The following is an 18,922-nucleotide window of genomic DNA, read 5'->3' as shown; positions in this document are numbered from 1 at the left end:
TGCTGTTCTCCATAATCTCTGACCTATGGAAAAGCAGGAACTATGCTAAGGGTGCAAGGGTTTGAGGCAATGTGAGTTATACTTGGATCCACTGCCAAGGCCCGTTTATATAGCCTAGGAAGGCGAGAAGATAGATTTTGCCAGGAGATATGAAATTGAAATAAAAAACGAAAGCGGATTGGCACTCTAGGAATTCAGGGGACGGATAACGGAAGGATAGCAAATTTGAGCTTATCGTTTCCCAAAATTACGAAGCATCGTGAGACGGATACAAAGAGTCTACATTGACTAGAGATCTACCCACCAAGGCTTCTTTGGATTGAAGGGAGTCTGGATCCCCATAAGGCCGAGGGTCATCGTAAACCAAGTCACATCGGCCCATTGATAAGATTGTGCAAGAGAAAGGGAAGAGCCACCTGCCTAACAGGTACCCAGCTAATTCCTCGGTAACTAGGAGACCGCTGGAAAGAAGCTTGTGGCTTTTCCGATAGGCATTTGATGGAACAAACAAGGGAAAGGTGTCCATATATTCTAGCCTTCACAGAACACTAAAACAGCTTTGTGAGCATGGAGAGAAGACTCAGGTAATGTCACAAGAATTCTTCTAACTGCGATGGCTGGTCTTCTTGCTCAACAAAGCGCTAGAATAAGTGACACAATCACCCTATACACAAGAATTCTTCTAACCGCTCGAGATCATCATAACAAAAGGATAGACCATGGAGGGTCCAACGGAGTTGGGAGCACTCGGAAGGATGGATGGAAGAGAAACATGGCTAAAATAGTGAGTTGCTCTTGCCAGGATCGAATAAACGTTTTATAGCCGGCCCGGGAAGATGAATCCAAATGCTCGTGAAACTGTGGTGCTCTTGCAAAAGTTTTGAAGCATGGGCTCATGAGGTGATATGAACGGCGACAAATAGTGAACCCCGGATCGAGGTTCTCTACCCGTGACTGTGGATCAATCAGGGATGCAGACAGGATAATTTTGGAATAAAATTACTTTTATCCCAAAATTGGGGGGCATGTGTTTACACCAAAATTTGGAAAATCACAGAGACCCAGAAGCTTACAAGATCATATCATCAAGGGATCAGTTACAGGCGGATCAGAAATAGCTGATTCAGATGCAAAATCTAGGAATCGGCTTTCTTCGGACAGCGCCAGCAGATAACGACAGAGGCTACGCTCGACGCCAGGACGAAAATGTGTTGGATTCTACAAAAAGGGAAAAGATTAGAGTCCAAGTTATCTTAAATTAGGAATGTTTTCATTTTTATGCCAAATTAAAGTCTGTAACAAATCGTGCTCGAGTAGGATTCATGTTTAGGCTCTGGGTATAAATAACGAACCCCGGCTATTGTAAGAGGACAACCAATCAATCAAATACAAGTCAATTTACTTTTTTCGGCTCTGGCCACCTCTTAGGAGTAGGAGTAGAGTAGATCTCGGTGAGTACGGCTACATCGATCCGGTCGACCTTCACTGCTTGTCTGTAAGTACCGTCATGGTTTATACCTCTGTTCGTATGGCTGCATCGATCTGGTCGACCCCCACTGTGACTCTGGTATAGGTTAGTTATCGACTCTTGCCTAGTTCAAGTATGGCCTGTGTGATTCTGTCTCACACCCCACTGCTTGAACTAGATCGAGGTCAAGTTATTGACTCTACCTTTGAATGGCGGTCTTTGGTAGATTCATTAAGTTACCGATATTGCTTATTGCTTTCATTGTTTATCTAATTACAGTAATATCACTCTGCCCGATTGAGATTGATCTGGATCAGCCTTATATCTTATTTAACTCATCATTTGCTAATCTTAAACTAATCTAATCTACATCTTAAATGATGAGTTATGTTTTTTATTGGTTGTTTTATATCAATCTTAATCGTGCATAGCGTGCGGTTAAGGCATGTTCGATCTTGAGTAGATCTATCGGTTAGCGAGAACCGTTTCATGGCCCGTTATCACGGCCTGTGGGATTCTGCCTCTCACCCCACTGTTAGCACCGTGGAGTGGGGATCGTTAGTTGATAGATCCGTTCCTAAGAAGGCATGACCTTAACTATGCGCTATGCCTGAATCGGCTGTTTAGCTGATATCGAGTGCTTTCACGAACAGCTCACATCACGAGATCGTTGAAGTAGAGATAAGTCGAAAGATGTATTAGCCCCATGATCTTGTTATTGTATTACGGCCTGCATGATTCTGCCTCATGCCCCACTGATATTAACATGTTCATTAAATTTATCTTTATTATATGGTTGAGTGGTGTTGAATTATTTATTTACATAAACAGGAGTTCGGTTACTTGTAATCATTGGCTCAGTGTAAACCGACCATCATCCATATCTTATTGCCATTGATTAATTTTTGCTTAAATGATATTTATTCTGAATGATAACCGATTCTCTTCACACGACCTCATGAGCTCTAACTGACTTATTCTCATGAGTATACTGGGATCGGCTATTTAGCCGATTTCCTTCCATATCGGCTCTCACAGCCGTACTTTCGGAACTGTCTGGCAACACCGGCAAGTTCCACCCTTAATTACTGATGAACTTTCTCTCCTTGTCAATTGCAAGGTCAAATTGACTCGCACGCCTCTGGAGGATTGCACAGGATCGACTACCCCTGCGCTGAAGCTAGGCGGATCTGCTCCATCGAGCGGACCCTTCTGGCTTGCTGCGTGTGTCCTCGGCACGGGGCAAAATTCTGTGTCGATAGTATCAAACTCACAACCTCAGGCATCGTGCATTCTTTCATTAACCACAACGACTCAAAGGCACATGTGTTTAAGTACCCGATACATTTCTTTTGTATTCACTTTAGTAAATATTTTAATGTATATTTGAGACTCTAAACGAATTCAAATTAAAGGTTTGGTTTAGGTCATTTATCCATATGGGATCATGTGTACATTTCAACTAATGAAATTTCAAAATCACTAATCTTAAAACATAAATTATAAGCCCTAATTGATTTTGAATAAGAAAGTGATCAACTATAAAGTCGCAGATCTTTTAGCAGAGTACTAAAACTTTTATTAAGATAATTTCTCCATCCGAGGTTATTTCAAAAATGCAGAAACAATAAATTAGTTTTACACTAGTGCCAGATTAAGAAAACTGCGAGTGTAAATATATTTGTTTTAGCGGGTAATCTTACGAAAATCTCTAGTATAAAGTACGAATCATGTACTTATACTGCCGGTTCTTCTAAGGGCCTGTTTGGTTCCACCCACTAAAGTTTAGTGGCTCCTAAAGTCTAGTGACCCCTCTAAAGGTTAGTGACCCCTGTTTGGTTTTACCTACTAAAACAGTTGTCCCATGTACACTTTAGTCACTTTTAGCTACCATTGGTGACTAAAAGCCACTAAACTTTAGTGACCCCTAAACTTTAGTGGGATGTTTGGCATTTAATAACTAAAAGTGACTTTAGGAGGGGTGAACCAAACAAGGAGTAAGCCTACCGCTAGTTTAAATCTGGTATACATTGGTGGTAGGCATAACAGAACTACCGGTGTAAATAGAAGATTTGTACGAGCGGTTGGCTTAAAAGAACCGCTAGCAGAAATGTATTTAAACAGGCGGTTCATGACCATCAGCCCATAATTCTATTTATACTGGCGCCTTTTCTTCATGAACCGCAATGAAAAATCCACTAGCATCGACAAAAACTGTTTTTGTAAATGTGATTGGTGTAAGAGGTACTTCTGTGATGACCAATATTCTACGGCCTGTTCGGCAGGGCTGAATTTGCTGACTGGCGCTGGTGCTGAACTAGCCAAGCCAAGCCACAGCATCCAGCAGCCAGGCATCCCAGCCAATTTGAAATCGGCTGATTCCAGCCATTTTGAATTCAAACATATAAAAATGGCGCCAACAACAACACATCAAACCATGGCGCCAAACCACCTCACAAATCTTGTTCTTTACATCACATAATAAATCCTAACAACAAATAACAGCCACTTTGAAGCTAAGACCAGTCCATGTCCTAGCCCAATTGTCCAGTGCATACAACAACATATTACAACATAGCACTACGGTTAACAAATTAGTATATGCAACTGTACAAAACTTGTGGACTTCATCAACCCACTAAGCAAACTGCACACATACGTGCAATCTACAGCTGCATATACATCGTCCGTGTAACAACCTGTGAATTTGCATGTAATGAGAAACCCAATTTTTTAAAAAATTTCTTAAAAACATTGCTTGATGTCGTGTTGCATATAGTTTATGGGTCAAACTAGTCACCTTCAAACCTTCTATTCTTGTTCCTCTAAAAACAATTCATATAAATTACCTGCAGCTTAAATTGTGCTAGTTCCCTCTCACTTGATTTAAACACTTCTTCAATAATAAAATGTTGCATTTTATATAGTATAACGTGCATGATGATGTGTTAGGCGTGATTTGGTTCTTAGCTTGTGTGTGCTTGGAGGTAGCCCTTCTAAAAAAATCCTTGTGTAGGAAATAGAAAATCCTTTCTCCTTAATCTCCTAGCTAGCAGGTTGCACAAGCCGTGCATGCTCCTGTGCACGTTTCTTTAATTACGTGATTCACGTAAGTAGGCAGCCATCCCTTTGTATCTGCACGACACAAGCCAAAGCCACAACCATCACTAGGCTTGCACGTGCACCTAATAAGGGCTTCAGAGCATCTTCAAGAGTCTTTCTAAATCCTACTCTCTAAATCATCGTTTGGAGAGTTATTTCTATAAAAATCGCTTTTTATATCTTTGCACTCTCCAATAGCTTTTCTATATCTCATGCGCACTCTAGAGAGTCATTCTCGTCTTCTATTTTTTGGCTAGCGAAAAATCCGAAATAGAAGAAGGCTATATTTGTATAACCATATATTTAGATAAACTATTAGAGGGTAATTTTTCACCAAAATCTCTACTCCTAATTAACCTTTAGAAAGGATATAAAGAGTCAGTTCGAGTTGATCTCATCACGTCGTAAGCTCGTGGACCAAACATGCAACCACCGCTCATGGTGAGCATGGCCCACACGCCCAGTGCCTGGCCTGTTGCATGCCACTCTACGGCAACAAGCCAGCAGCCGAGAAAACGGCGCACCGCGAATCCCACAGGCCCCGCTCCTGGACCCACTAGACAGATGCAAGAGGAGACAGCAGGAAGCAGAATCGCCGTCTCTTCTCCCGTTGTCGCTATTCCTCTTCCCCCACGGAACACCCCGCCGATCCCTTCCATCTCCGTTTCGTGCCTTTCCGTCGCAGCGCAACAAGGACCGGTGCTCACCGTTTCTCCTCCGTTCTCGCCACTAACCCGGCCGCGTGCGCTGGATGCGACGCCGTGACCCTCCCGTGCGCTCGCTCTCAGGAAGTCTCTAGAAGCAGCTGTTCCCTCGGATGCCTCCCTCCACGTCCCACGCCATGGCGTCAGCAGGCCACCAACCCGCGCACTCACGCGACCTCGCCCCCGCGCTCTCCCTCTGTTGACCTAGCCACGCAACCATCGGATGTTCTCCGCGTGTCCCTCGGCGTGGACACCGAAGACGGGCGCCGTCCATCCGGAGCCCCGGCCGCCGCCCTAGTTCCCCGGCCTATAACAACCCCGGTGTTCTCTCACCCACCGGCGGAGCTACGTGGTGGCCATAGTGGGTCATGGCCCCCCCTTGCCTCCGTGATTTGCTGAAGGCCCTGTCCATGCATGAGCTGTGAAGTCTGCAAGCTAGCAGTACGTTTGCATGCGCCCTAAGTCTGTATGGATTGTAAGCCAGCAGCCAGGGTCAGGCATGCATGTCTCTACATAGACATAGAAATCGTGTAGCATTTCCTCAATCTAAAAAATAAAAAAGCAATTTATTTACCAGTGGTCCCACCTGCTCGGCTCAGCCGTTACTCCATTAGTCTGTTTTCTTTGCTTCTGTTGCTATGCACCGTTTTGAGTCTTGTTGATTTTTCTATCTTTTTTCCTTCCTAATTTTTCAATCGATAAATTCTACATAGTATGTGTATTAGAATTGCTAATTGAGTAATATATATTGGGGTTGTCAATCGATATCTTATGTTGCTTTTTTATAGAATTTTTTATGCTCAGCTATTGTATTGTCAAATGTATTTTGTACACTGTGGCTTAATTATTAAGTACTTGCATTAATTTTGTTCACTACTTATGTACATGTAGATTCAGTTGACAAATGGCCCCCCCTTTATTTTACTTCAGGCTCCGCCACTGCTCTCACCCTCGGGTCCTCCGAGACCGCCGCCGCCACAGCCCCTTCTCTTCTCCGCCCTCCTCCCTTCCCTGCTGCATGACCAGAGCCAAGGCGTTGCCTTGGGCCCACCTACGCCGGCAACACCGCGGATCACCACCCCCTGCTGCGACGCGCGGCCACGCAGTGCTTCGCCCCAGCGCCATTGACGACCACGATGCGGAGGATCCCGCGATGCCGCACCGAAACCGCCCGGCACTGGTCGACCACAGCGCCGCCCTTCTCCTGCCGCCTCCTCGCGTCGTCTACCGTCGATCCAAAATGCGTCTGCACCTCGACATCGACCGCGCCTGCCGTCCGTGACTCCCCGCCGCCGAGCCTCGTCGCTGCGACCCGCTTCTCCTTCGCCCGCTGTGAGTCACCGCCTTGGCCTCACCCTCCTCTGCCCTTCCTCTGTTCCTGTGTTAACCCAGCCATGAACTCGCCAGGCGCCGACGAAGCCACCGGCGCCAGCGCGTGCGAAGCCACCGCGACGACTGCGAATACGCGGCCATCGCGTACCCCTGCGGACAACGACGACGAGCTGGTCCGCGATGACATCGCGTACCCCTACGGACGACGACGCCGAGCTGGTCCGCGAAGTCCGCGACGACCTCCTGCTGCCTCGCCGTCATGAATCGCCGACGGCCACCACCACGACGCCGCCACGAGTTCAATCGTAGCCACGACCTGCCATAACTGTAAGCCCCATGACCAAGCTTTCTCCTTTCTCGGTGATGGCCGTCGCCTTTTCTGACGAGAAGACTAACCTCGCACCGGTTTTGCCTCTTGCCTCCCAAGCCGACCACACCACGGCCGCACGGCGACCAGACGCCACCCACGACCACGGAGCTGAGCCACGCCGCCGAAGGGTGCCTAATCGAGCCGGGATCGCTGCTGCTTCTCGGCGCCAACAAGCGCGACGACGACGTCGCAGCCCGGCGCCCCACCACTCGACCTCGCCTCCACCACATGTGAGTAATAGTGAGTCATTAGTAAAAAATGTGTGGACCCTTTATTCAGGCCAACCTATAGGCTAACACATTTGAATTAGACAAAGAAAAAACATAACAAAATGAGTTTGGATACTACGAGAGCTTCAGAATATGGCAGACTGGCAAAGTGGCATTGCAGATGGATCTATTTGGAAAAAAGATCAAAGCAACATATTTGCACAGAGTTATACATTTTAGCACAAACATATATTCAGATGGATCTATTGGGAAAAAATTAAAGCAACATATTTGCACAAAGTTATACATTTCAGCACAAACATATATTGTATTTTCCATTCTATGGCATGGCCCACATTTCTGCACCTCAGATCATGCAGAAACAGAGTGTTTGTAATGACAGTTCTACCAATCTACCAACCCAAATCAGCATAAATCAAGAATAACTCTATTCCAAAAAAAGTCAAGAGTAACTCTAAACTAAAACCTAATTGCCACATCCATCAAGCATTCAAACTCTCATATTCTTTGTGTGAAGGAACATGGAAGCAATCTGAGGACTAAACACACTGAATTTATTATTCTCATATTTTTTTTAAGTTGAGGGAATCCCATCTATTGAAACAAAAGACACCTAGAGGATATGGATGCATCTCATATTTGAGCAATTGAAATACAATTTATATCAGTATAATATAATGATTATGTTCCAAGTTCATGCAACATAAAAAAATAAAATTCAAACAACTAAAAATTTTACATGGACAGTACTCACAGGTATAATGATCATCTACCAAGTTTCCATCAGTATTGATAGGATCTTGCACTTTCGCACCATCCAGGGTCCTTATGCTTAATCCTATATATTTTGGAATATTAACACTGACTTTATGTCATTTCTGCAAGCCACTTATCAATTTCATCCTATACAAGCAGAATATTCAGATGTTCAAAACAACTAAAAGACAACCGAAACAAATCGAGTGGTTTGTATAGGTAATTGCTTTGCGCCTTTATCACCTTAGCATTGCCCCAGGGTGTCTCTTCGTAACCGGTCTGCATGGCATACCAACTGAAGAAAAGCCAAAAAGGACAGGATTAAGGATTAGGTCCGACAATCATCCATCTATGTAGGCTTGTATTATGTTGGAAATAAATAAAACAGTGTTTACAATGCTAGCAGCTGCAATGGTTGCTAGACCTCGCTCAATGGACTATATGGACAAGGAAACTATTACACAAAGACAGGTAAGTTCTAACTGAAACTATGAGGAATTGCCTGCCAACCAATTATATTCAGGTTTGATAAGCTCAAAATCAACCCCGATAAAGAAACAAAAAATGCAGCTATCATGCTAAAAGAAAATGCCTTAAAAATAATTATAGCATTCAACTACGGCAAATTAGTGTGCTATAGTAAATTCTTAGAAAAGTTTCCAGGTATTTCTATAGATCTTGTGTAATGCTTAATTAAATTTGGAACTGTATACATATTTTGACATAGAATGGGCACGAGCAAATAGTACACTATGCTAACATAGCATCATGAAGAGGATACATGCAAGATTGCCTCCTCTGGGTCAAGTAGGGATGTTTCCCAAAGCATTCTCATCATCCCTCGCATTCCACCAAGGACATGCAGGAACATCTTTACATATGAAACCTGCACCCAAAAGCTGGCCGGCGAGCGTGGCCACGTCGCCAGCCGTTCCCGGCCGTCGGATCGGGCGCGTGAACGGCCCAGAGCGTGCGAGGCGTGGTTTTTTTGCAAAAAAAACCCTCGAACTTTAGTCGAATCAACCCGCAGTCCAGGCCTACTCTCAGGTTTTTTTGCAAAAAAAACCCTCGAACTTTACCGAAATCAACCCGCAATCCAGCCTTTTGAATGGGCCGGCCTGCCTCCCGCTCAGGCCTGTTTCCCGCCGAACCTGGGCCTTACTGGGCCGAATTCGGCCCGACGCCGTTTTTCTATTTTTCTGCGAATTTGTTATTTATCTAAAACGATTGAAATTTTGTAAATAACATAATAAAACAAATAAAAATTTAAAAAATACCAAACCAAGTTTGTTGAACTCTACACAACTAGCACTGCACTGTAAACACATAACATCACATGTTTTAGTGTAATTTTTTGCTATTAATGTGGATCTAGATTTCTCAAGAGTTTTCTAAAAAAAATTAATACAGTTAGTTTCTTTATTCAAATTGCTATGAAATTTTTATGCTAGCTTACTCATAACACACATAAAATAAAACAATTGAGTGATTTTACCGGCTTCACGGTCCTATATATATATATATATATATATATATATATATATATATATATATATATATATATATATATATATATATATATATACACTCAGCCCACGACTCATTTTACGCGCTGCCGGGTTTCTTCCCTTCCTCACCACTCGTCACCCTGGACTGCGCAGAAGCTCCATCGATGAAAGTCGACTTTGTCCTAATAATATTCATGTCTTGACTTGAAATTAGGTAAATCTCAAAATAAAAATGCTTACACTGGATTGGAGTTCTACGCAACTACTAGCAGCTCCATAACGCTGGCACCTACTAGCCCGCGCGGCTTGCGCGGCAAAGCCGCGCGGTGTTTTCTAGTTATTCAGGAATTTCACGTACATTGCACTTTAATATATGTTCTACAAAAGCAACAAAACTATCCATAGACAATTGATAACAGTATATCGTACCACATCCACAGTTATGTTTCCAAGCTTCTTCAAGCGATTCTGTAACATAACAACACTAACTAACATCTGAGAACAGCAAGGCCAGATGAATAGGTATTCATATGTCACAAAGACAAGTGGTCAGATAAACCAGGTGTGAAGTTGATTCTCTTATACTTATAAATTTGATAACTACAGCTAGGTGCAAAACTGAAGCGTGCAGGCGGAGCTATGCGCAGTCCAGGACGCACGCGCCGACGCGCGTTCGTTGTCCGCCCCGCTGGCACCTATTGGCCTGTTGCCGCCTGGCACGCTCACTTGGCCCTGCCAGCACCTACTCGTCAGGCCATCAGGGTAGGGTTGTTGCTGATTTGTTTGAGGCCTAGGTCGAGAACTAATATGGAGGCCTTCTCATATACTTCTATATATTGCTTTAGGCATCTAGTATTAAGAAGGTAATATTGAATCCATTAAAATAACATCTATAAAATATATCAAAGTTCATAAAATAGACAAATGTAAGAATATAATACTTACTTTCGCACTTGCATCATTTTAAGATGCTCATCAGGTTCGTGGAAGCAACCATATTGCTCTTTAAAAAATATATTAATAGCTTCTCCCCGTGATAATATCAATGCATCCAGATGTCTTTATTCCACAATCCTAAAATTTAAATATAGTTGAAAAATCAAAGCGTATGTAAGCTATAAATAAATAAATCACCAATATGCATAGACGGTGCTTACCTAGAGATTGAAATCATACAAGAACTAAAGTGCAAGATGCCTAAAGCAGCAACCGTTGGCCACAATACATGAATTTTGACGAAACTGGAGGGGCCGAGGCCCCTACAGAAAATTTATTAAAAAAGAGGGAAAAGTTAAAAGCTATTAATACAAGTTAGAGGGGCGAGGCAGAGCCACAATACATGAATCAAGGATGAGGGCTGATTACGATGAGATGAGGACCTGACGATGCAATAGCCGGCCGGCCGCTCGGGGTGCTGGCACGATATGGTGCTCCTCACCGTCCTCTGTCATGGCGTGTTGTGGGTGTTGGCGTCATCTTGTTGGACATCTTGCTGGCCTGTCATCAATCGATGTAGAATTGAGACCTTTGACTCGAGCTGCAACCATGATGCCATGAATCCGTATTGTCCGCGCCGTCGGAGGCCACTGGCCGAGGAGGGAGGCGAACGCAGGGAAGTCGCATCGCAGTTCTCCACCCAAGGGAAGTCGCGTCGCGTGTGCAGGGAACCCTAGCGGCGAGCGCGCTTTCGGAAACAGCGGCGACAGAAAAGGAGTGTTTCGTGTTTTTTCCTAGAGTTTTTTTTCGTGCGGGAGCGAGGTAGCATGCTTTGAACCCAGGATCGATGCGAGAGACAGGAGGACAAGCCAAAGTGATTGTTGCAGCAAAAACGGTGTCCACTTTTTAGTCTTTTTAGTTGTGAGAGATATACTCCCCAATTGCATTTGAGCTGTCATCCACTCGATTTGGATCTGGTGAACAATCAGATCGCGGCTCTCCTCCCATGCGCTTTTCCAGGGCTATATGACGTTACTGCTGACACAGGTTAGAAAAAACAAAACATTTATTTAAAAATGCTATAACTTCTAAACAGTGTATCTGTTTTTAATTTTGTCTGCACCAGTGTGTTTTTTGTAACGAGGCAAACAAAACTATATCTCACTTGCATATATATGTTTCAAAGAATTTTTTCTAATAGCAGTTTATGTGTATTAACTTATAACATATAGCGTATAACTTACAACTTACTAGTATATATTGCCTGTGCTAACAATATGGGTCATATTAAGTCAAAGTTAATTCTATCAAATTTGAAGTACTTAGCTAATTGTGCTTTGTTAAATCTGTTTCCATATCCCTGAACTAAGCACTGAAAGTTACAGTAGCAATTTACAGGAACAATAAATTTATCCAAAATAAGACTCTTCTAAAAATCAAGAGGAAAGAAATTGGATCTCTTAAATCAACTCAAACTCAAAAACTTGGAGCTAACCAAAAAAGGTTCAGTCCATATAATTGAGTCATCATGGAAATTTTTTCTGTACTGGCTTGCTTTCTGTACAAGTGAGTAACCGAATATCATGCACATGGCAGTCACTATTATATAGGCATACTACAGCATTCGAAATACAAACTGCTTAAGTCACTTTTTCAACCCTAATCAATGTTGCCATCATATAAGGGGAAAACTGTGATAACATGACATAAAGCTGGCAATTACCATGACTTTGCATCCTTCACATCCTCTGCATCAGGTTTCTTTTCAATTTCACTCCGTACTTTGTGAAGTAGAGCGTACTCCAAGCCCTTGACCAGATGTGTATTCTCCAAATCACCTTAAAAGCATAAAGTGGAAATGGAACGTCATTCAAAGAGCAGCTCATAAGATGGAAATATAAAGAGCAACATTCACAGAAAAATTAAGAAGTTACCTGCTGCCCTGTTTCTTAATGTAGCCATTTGGCCTCAAGCAGTACTCTATTGGGGATTTAGATGAGAGAATAAATGTCGACCATATGACCTGCATTTTCAATTCAGGAGAGAGAACCAGAAGAAAAATTCGCATCAACACTATATATAACAGTAAACCAGTTGAACTTGTAAGATGGCAAAGCAAAAAACAGCCATCTAGGATTTAATATGAAGACAAGACAAATGATACATGAACTTGTAGCAAACTACCTCCAGAAACCTCAAACTGAAGAAACAACAGCCATCTAGGATTTAGAAGTACATGATTCACACAAAAACAAGAGCACTTGAAGAAGCAGTAACAAATCATACCAACTTGAAACTTTTGCACCCTACCCGACGAGAACCAAGCAACAAAGCACAGACCGAATAAGCAGTTACTACTACTAATCTGCAGAGAGGCAGAGACACATGGGAGGGGAGGGCAGCAGCATGTCCACGGAGCAAGGGGCCCAAGGACGGAGCCGAGGACGTCGAACGCCGTGAGCTCCCGGCGGTGTCCACGCAGCGACCGCGTGCGTCAGGGTGGGCCCCTCGCGGCATTGGCAAGCAGGAGAGCGCCTTCGGCAGCAGCGCCCCCTCCCGCGGAGCCACAGCCGGCTGCGCTGGTTCTTGCACTTGCGGGGGTTGCTGGCACCGGAACCGGAGCTAGGGTTGGAGGCGCGCGTGGCCCTGGCAGATGCGTGCGGAGGTGGGGGCGCGTGCGATCCCGGCAGCCGCGCGCGGATCCTGCCTGCCTGCCTCACGCCTGGAGTCCGAGGAGCCGTGGGCGAGGAGAGGTCTCACGTCGGAATGGGAATCCGAGTCGCAGTCGTGGGGAGGCGGAGGAGTCGCGGTCGTGCCGCTTCGTGAGGACGCGGGGCTGAGAGGCGCGGGGCCAAAGTTGGGTAGATAGAGACAATGGCTAGAAAAAGATCTGGACGGTTCGTTTTGAAGGAGTTGAGATCCTGGGTACATAAATAGATGTGGACATAGAAGAGGCGTCTCAGCGGAGCACTAGATTGGGGTGGACATTGAAAAACTTTAACTGATGGTTTATTTAGGGGTATAAATGCAAATAAATTGTATTGAATAACTTATGTACACATGTTGTATAGAATAACTTTATATCCACAAGTTGTGTTTGATAACTTTTGTACATAAGTTGAGTTTCATAATTTTTGTGTTTCTAAGATTTGTTATAAGTTATAAGTTAATTTGTTCCTTTGTGTGTTAATAACTTTTGTGTTTGTAAGTTTTGGCATAAGTTATAAGTTAATTCGTTCCTTTATGTTTAATATTTTTTTATAAATAAGTTGTGTTTCATTACTCTTGAGTTTCCAAGTTTTGGCATATGTTATAAGTTAATTTGTTCCTTTATGTTTAATATTTTTTGTAAATAAGTTGTGTTTCATTGCTCTTGAGTTTTCTAAGTTTTTACATAAGTTATATATTATAAGGTAGTACACATAATTTGCTACTAGAATGAAAAATTCTTCGAAACATATGCAAGTGGGGTCTAGTTAATTTTGTTCGCCTCGTCATGAAGAACATGCCCGTGCTGAAAATGAATACACTGTTCACAAGTTATAGCATTTTGAAAATAAATGTTTTTGCATGGGCCCAACACACCGGTGCAGCCAGTTAAAAATGAGCAGCCGAAGAAGCAAGAACAGAATGAATGCGCGTGCAGCACTAGCCGAATAGGGAAAGAGGTGGAAATTATTTTTTTTTCCAAAAAAAGAACTAGAACGTATCGGAATTTTGTTCGCTGGTTTCCGATTCAATGAGCATTCGTGAATTAGGGGTCTCATATATACTCCCTCCATTACAAATTGTAAGCCATTGTAGAATTTGAAATGATGGGTATACATACGGTTAGACAGGGTATTTTGTGAGACGCAAATCTTGACTGCGGAATTTTAATCATAAAGTGAAAAAAGTAAACCATTTTCTAAGGCGAACAAAAAAGAGCCTTCAGCTTTTCTAAGGGGCAGAGGGCTTTTGTTAATCGTGATTAAGAGAGACGGATGTTTTGAGATGCACACCTCTTAAAACCAACAAGAAAACAAAAAATATTTAGCTTTAGCTTTCTCATCTACTTCTGCACGTCCGTTGCTCTCTAACCAATCTGCAGTGCAACTACATGGATCTCCATGTGCGCGCCGCCGCTCCATGCTCCTCGTTGTGAAAAGACAACGGAGTATTTTATATTTTTAATCTTTTTTTATTTAATATTTTAATAATAACCACGTCTAAATTTTTTTTTGCAGATCTAACCCTTTTGGTTGCACTAGTTCTGCTGGCGCGACCAAATAATGTTGTCGTGCCACATGCGTCGGCGCGGCAAGATATGCCACGTTGGACAACGTTTCAGACATAGAAAACCTTGTCACGCTACTTTGTTGCCAGGCCAGATTTGCACGGGCCACGTTGGTGCCCCGTACTATGATGGAAAGAGAAATAGGAGACAAGGGGAGGTGGCATTCGAGAGGTGATGCAACTCACCAGATCTTGTAACACTTGGCCTCATCGCGCTCTTGGGATACACACCATTTCCATGGCCGCATCAAATGCTTGTAGATGTCGTGGTTGATGCGGCTATTGGCGCTTGATCCAAACGTTTGTTGCCAATGAAGAACTTCGACCGGTCATAGGGCTCTCGCTAGCAAGCAGCAATGACTCCATGTTGTCCCAATGCTTCCTCTCCATGTTGTTCGCCTCCAACGGCCAAGGGCTCTTTTTCCCATGCCCCGGCGTCGATGAGGACAACACAAAGTGGCTCTCCTCACCCACCAGTCTAGCTGGATCCCCATCTCCACCATCTAGATTTGTTGTGCCGCCAACCTTGAAGTCGGACACATGCGCAGCTGGGTTGCAGGTCGGCATGACGTGGTGTCCTACGGTGCAAGGCCGTTGCATGACTATGGGCGGTGATAAAGTAATTCCCAAGTACTACGAGTCAGGCGACTCCTGCCCTAGTGCCGCGCGCCGCCCCCCGCCATCTACCACCGCTGGTCCCCCTCCCTTCCCCTCCGGCATCTCGCTAGGGGCTGAAGGGAGTAGGGATCCATTGTTTTTAATAAGTTTTTCCTAGTAGATCGAGTCATTAGGGTTAGTGTTTCTCCATGTCAAATTTTTTGGTATTGGAGTTTTATCTTCTCCTCCTCTCCAGCGACGGTGAAGGGGAATGGTGGAATCGTCTTCTCCATGGCGTCTCCGTTGAAGATGAGGACGACAACTTCGGCGTCAACATCTTCATCGACATGATGACATGGAGACTTCTGTTTCCGGATGGCGGCATCAAGGCGGAGATAATGTCGCCGCCATGGAATAATTTTCTCCGGTCTCTTCTCTGTTTTGTTGTGGTTAGATCTGGCCATGATCAAGGACTAGGGAGAATAATTTTCAGATCAGTCTTCCTCACTCTTCGGTAGCAGAAAGAAGAAGGAAGACATCAGAAAGAAGAAGTTCCTCACTTCCACCTATAGGAATGTTGGTCGTCGTTCGTTGGGCATTTGTTCTCAGGCCATTTGCCGAGTGTTTGCCTGTGCGGTCATCCATACTGCAAAGCATCTAATAGTTAGGCAGCGTGGGTACTATTTTTGTAATCCAGAGTACTTGTAACGTGTTGATGTACCCAGCTATCATATAATATAATTCTTCTTTCGTTGCAAAAAAAAGACTATGGGCGGTGATGGCATCTCAAGAGTTTGGAAGTGCACCAGTGGCGGTGGAGGCCTCGGGTCCTCACATGTGAAATGATCGTTTTAAGTTTTCAAATTTTTAAGCAATCTTAGATGGATATATGCCCTATATCAATGTTGTAGTGCTCGATAAGACGGTCTAACACTTTGTAGGTGATTTTTTTTTATCTGAGATCATTTAGAAACCAAAATATTTAGTACAAAATCACCAAATGTTAGTACAAAAGGATATCATCCAATACTTCTACTAGCGCATGTGTAATGTAGCAGTATAGGGGTTCAAATCCTAGCAAACACATTTTTTTGTTTTTTTATTTTTTAACAGGATGCCTACAGGTTCAGCTTGGTCCGTAATTTGGTGCCTTGTAATCGGATACCAGCATTCAAAGTTGATACCGCTCATCATCGGCTGTAATCGCATCATAGTTGCCGAGAATAAGCTAGCGACGAGCCAAAGTGCTTGTAGCCTGCTATTGATTACGAGAGCTTTAGTAGCACCATAGGTGTGTGTTTGACTCCCCGTGGGAGCGAATATTCTAGGATTTAACTGCATTGTGCTTTCAGTGGCAGGCGATGTTCCCGTCGAGACAGCGAGGCGTCAATGATGACTTCATCAATCTCGAGAATTTAAGTGTGCGTACGTTGTAAACATCTGCGTTGTACCTTGTAATTTACTTTGTAATTTGCCAAAAAGAATAAGCTAGCGACAGCAGGCTGCATGCCACCTAGCAGGTCCCCTGGTGACGGTGGACACCAAGGTGTCCGTCGAGCTCTTGTACGGTTGTGCCATGGGACATGGCCATCGGCAGCTGTACATTTATTTTTGTTTATTACAGTGTTGAACCAAACAAAATCAGAGATTTAATCCATCTGTTGCCATTAGCATTGTTTTTCATTTCCCTTTGTGCTTGTGTTTACAGTGTCCTACCAAACATCACCCTAGTTCCTGCTCAGTAGACGAAGTCTCGTTCTATATCTTCTCTAAAAGCGAACACGTTTTTATGCTAGCTACTAGACGAAGTCTCATTCTACATCTCCAACAGAGATATAGATGATAGAGATAGAGATATATAGATAGAAGAAGCTATAATTCCATCTATATCTCTAATAATAAGCTAGAGACCAAGTCTCATTCTAAAGAAAAAGTAGAATGAAAATGAGTATATTTTTCGATTTTTCGATAAAGAAAAGAGTACATTGCTTGTCCCCCATTATAAATTGAGGACCTCTTGGTCTAGACCCATAGCACAATACTAGTTACCCAGCACAGATTCATAAGCTGATCTGGAGATGGAAGCCACGAAGCAGCCGATATGCTGCATGCTTCTTATACTGGTGTTTGCATCAAGTACTCTCTCTAGCACAGACACAACCACAACTTGTTTACTTATCTTTATTTTGCATCGTTTTTATGTGTTACTAAATATTGATTATGTGATCTTATCCCTGCCGTGACACCCATCTCCCCGGGAACAGATTTCAAAGATTGCGAGGCTAATCCTTCCAGTCTGCTTTGCTGGACCCTGTTAGGTAAGATGATATCTTGCTCTGTCTGGTCGAAGCAGGACATAGCACATTGCAAGAATGAGTGCAAGCAGAAGGGCTACGACGATGGGATGTGTTTTGTGACAACTGGTAAAGTCAAGCTCGTCTGTATATGTCACATACCCAACTGCAAGTGACGATGCTAAAACAAAAGCAACGCTGAAACCGAGCTAATAAATTTGTACTGTATATATAAGAATGGGGGGTGACCGTCTGGCAATGAATTGAACTTCCCTGTATGTTTTCCCCCTTTGTTATTCTGGTCCCTGGCATCTACTCCAGCAACGAGGTTTTCAGTTTTTTTCTTTAATTTGTCCAGGTCTCACGCATCAGGGGGAACTGATTGCTTCACCCTCAAGCAAAACTGCCTGTGGCTGTTTAAAGAAAAAACTTCCTATCTCAAGCATGGCTCTCAGGTCTCCGATTCCGGGTTCCTGTAGCCAGATTACAACCTAGGAGAAGGAGGGCTTCAAGTAAAACACGCCTACCTGATTCTTACCGCCTCCGGCTCATTTTTCATTTTTCTCCGATCGTGGTCACCATCTTACAAGGCTATATCAGATTGTATTGTAGGCGCTTGGCATCCATCTACGTGGCTACCCGATTCTATCAAAAAGAGCATCTGCAAATTAAAAGCTCCTCTATCTAATCGCTTAAAACCAGGTCATATGTCTGAAAACGATTTGTAGGGGCGGATGTTGTTGTCAGCCACCTATAGAAATTGATTTCTAGGGGGCAACTGTTGTTGCTAGCCGCCTCTACAAATCCGATTTCTAGGGGCGATTGAGTAGCCGCCTCTACAAATTACTTATTTCTAGCAACATATATAAGCCTAGAGGCGATTAGCCAATCCGCCTTTACAAAGTATCTACAGCCACCTCTATAAATGCTAGCTATAGTAAGTTCATTTCTGGTTATCATGAAAATGAATTGAAGTTGTATTTTCTCACAGATTTGTAAGGATTTTTCGATCCCTAATGAGACAAGTTCACCCCACTCTATCAATATAAAGGCCACGGTCAACTATGGAATTCAGTCACACACAAAATCGACCTATTACTCTTTTTAGTTGTTTTACTCTTTATTTATCTCTACCCAGACCACAATCTCTTGTTCCTTCATACTTAAACCTATATTCGTGATGGGGTCGGCGAGAGTTAGCCTGGCCACAATAGTAAAAAAAAATTATATACCGCCTGATACAACAACAATAACGGTGTTCTAACTGGTAAACCGGTGTTAGAACAACTAAAAGTGTGCTTGTCTGGACGAGGACCCTTCTAGACGAGGGTTTGTTGGTTTACCAAAGAC

At 43.5% G+C, this 18,922-nt stretch overlaps 1 protein-coding gene and 1 long non-coding RNA gene across 10 annotated transcripts; one reads left to right on the top strand and one right to left on the bottom strand.

The window, feature by feature from the left end:
- Positions 1 to 6,784: 6,784 nt before the first annotated feature.
- LOC136483562 (suppressor of mec-8 and unc-52 protein homolog 2-like) lies at positions 6,785 to 12,781 on the bottom strand. 9 transcript variants are annotated; one of them, XR_010765509.1, is made up of 9 exons: positions 12,341 to 12,781; positions 12,130 to 12,244; positions 10,850 to 11,441; positions 10,628 to 10,729; positions 10,416 to 10,544; positions 8,206 to 8,257; positions 7,961 to 8,109; positions 7,003 to 7,195; positions 6,796 to 6,931 (listed from the first exon to the last, which is right to left on the bottom strand). XR_010765509.1 is itself a non-coding variant. In XM_066480679.1 (5 exons), exons 1-4 carry the CDS (start codon positions 12,366 to 12,368, stop codon positions 8,074 to 8,076), a joined length of 231 nt encoding a protein of 76 aa, XP_066336776.1. In that variant the 5' UTR covers positions 12,369 to 12,781; the 3' UTR covers positions 7,080 to 7,195; positions 7,961 to 8,073. The 9 variants fall into 9 exon arrangements, 1 of the variants encoding a protein (XP_066336776.1); XR_010765513.1 differs by lacking the exon at positions 10,628 to 10,729 and having other exon boundaries at positions 6,785 to 6,922; XR_010765510.1 differs by lacking the exon at positions 10,628 to 10,729 and having other exon boundaries at positions 10,850 to 11,444.
- Positions 6,794 to 15,064, top strand: LOC136483563 (uncharacterized). The gene is made up of 3 exons (XR_010765516.1): positions 6,794 to 6,933; positions 7,034 to 7,206; positions 14,633 to 15,064. It is a non-coding gene; the product is annotated as an uncharacterized lncRNA (long non-coding RNA).
- Positions 15,065 to 18,922: the final 3,858 nt, after the last annotated feature.

This window comes from Miscanthus floridulus, chromosome 9 (assembly GCF_019320115.1).
Source record: "Miscanthus floridulus cultivar M001 chromosome 9, ASM1932011v1, whole genome shotgun sequence".
In the NCBI taxonomy this organism is placed as follows: Eukaryota; Viridiplantae; Streptophyta; class Magnoliopsida; order Poales; family Poaceae; genus Miscanthus; species Miscanthus floridulus.
Note: the sequence above shows the minus strand (reverse complement) of the source record. Positions and strands in the feature narration are given on the sequence as shown.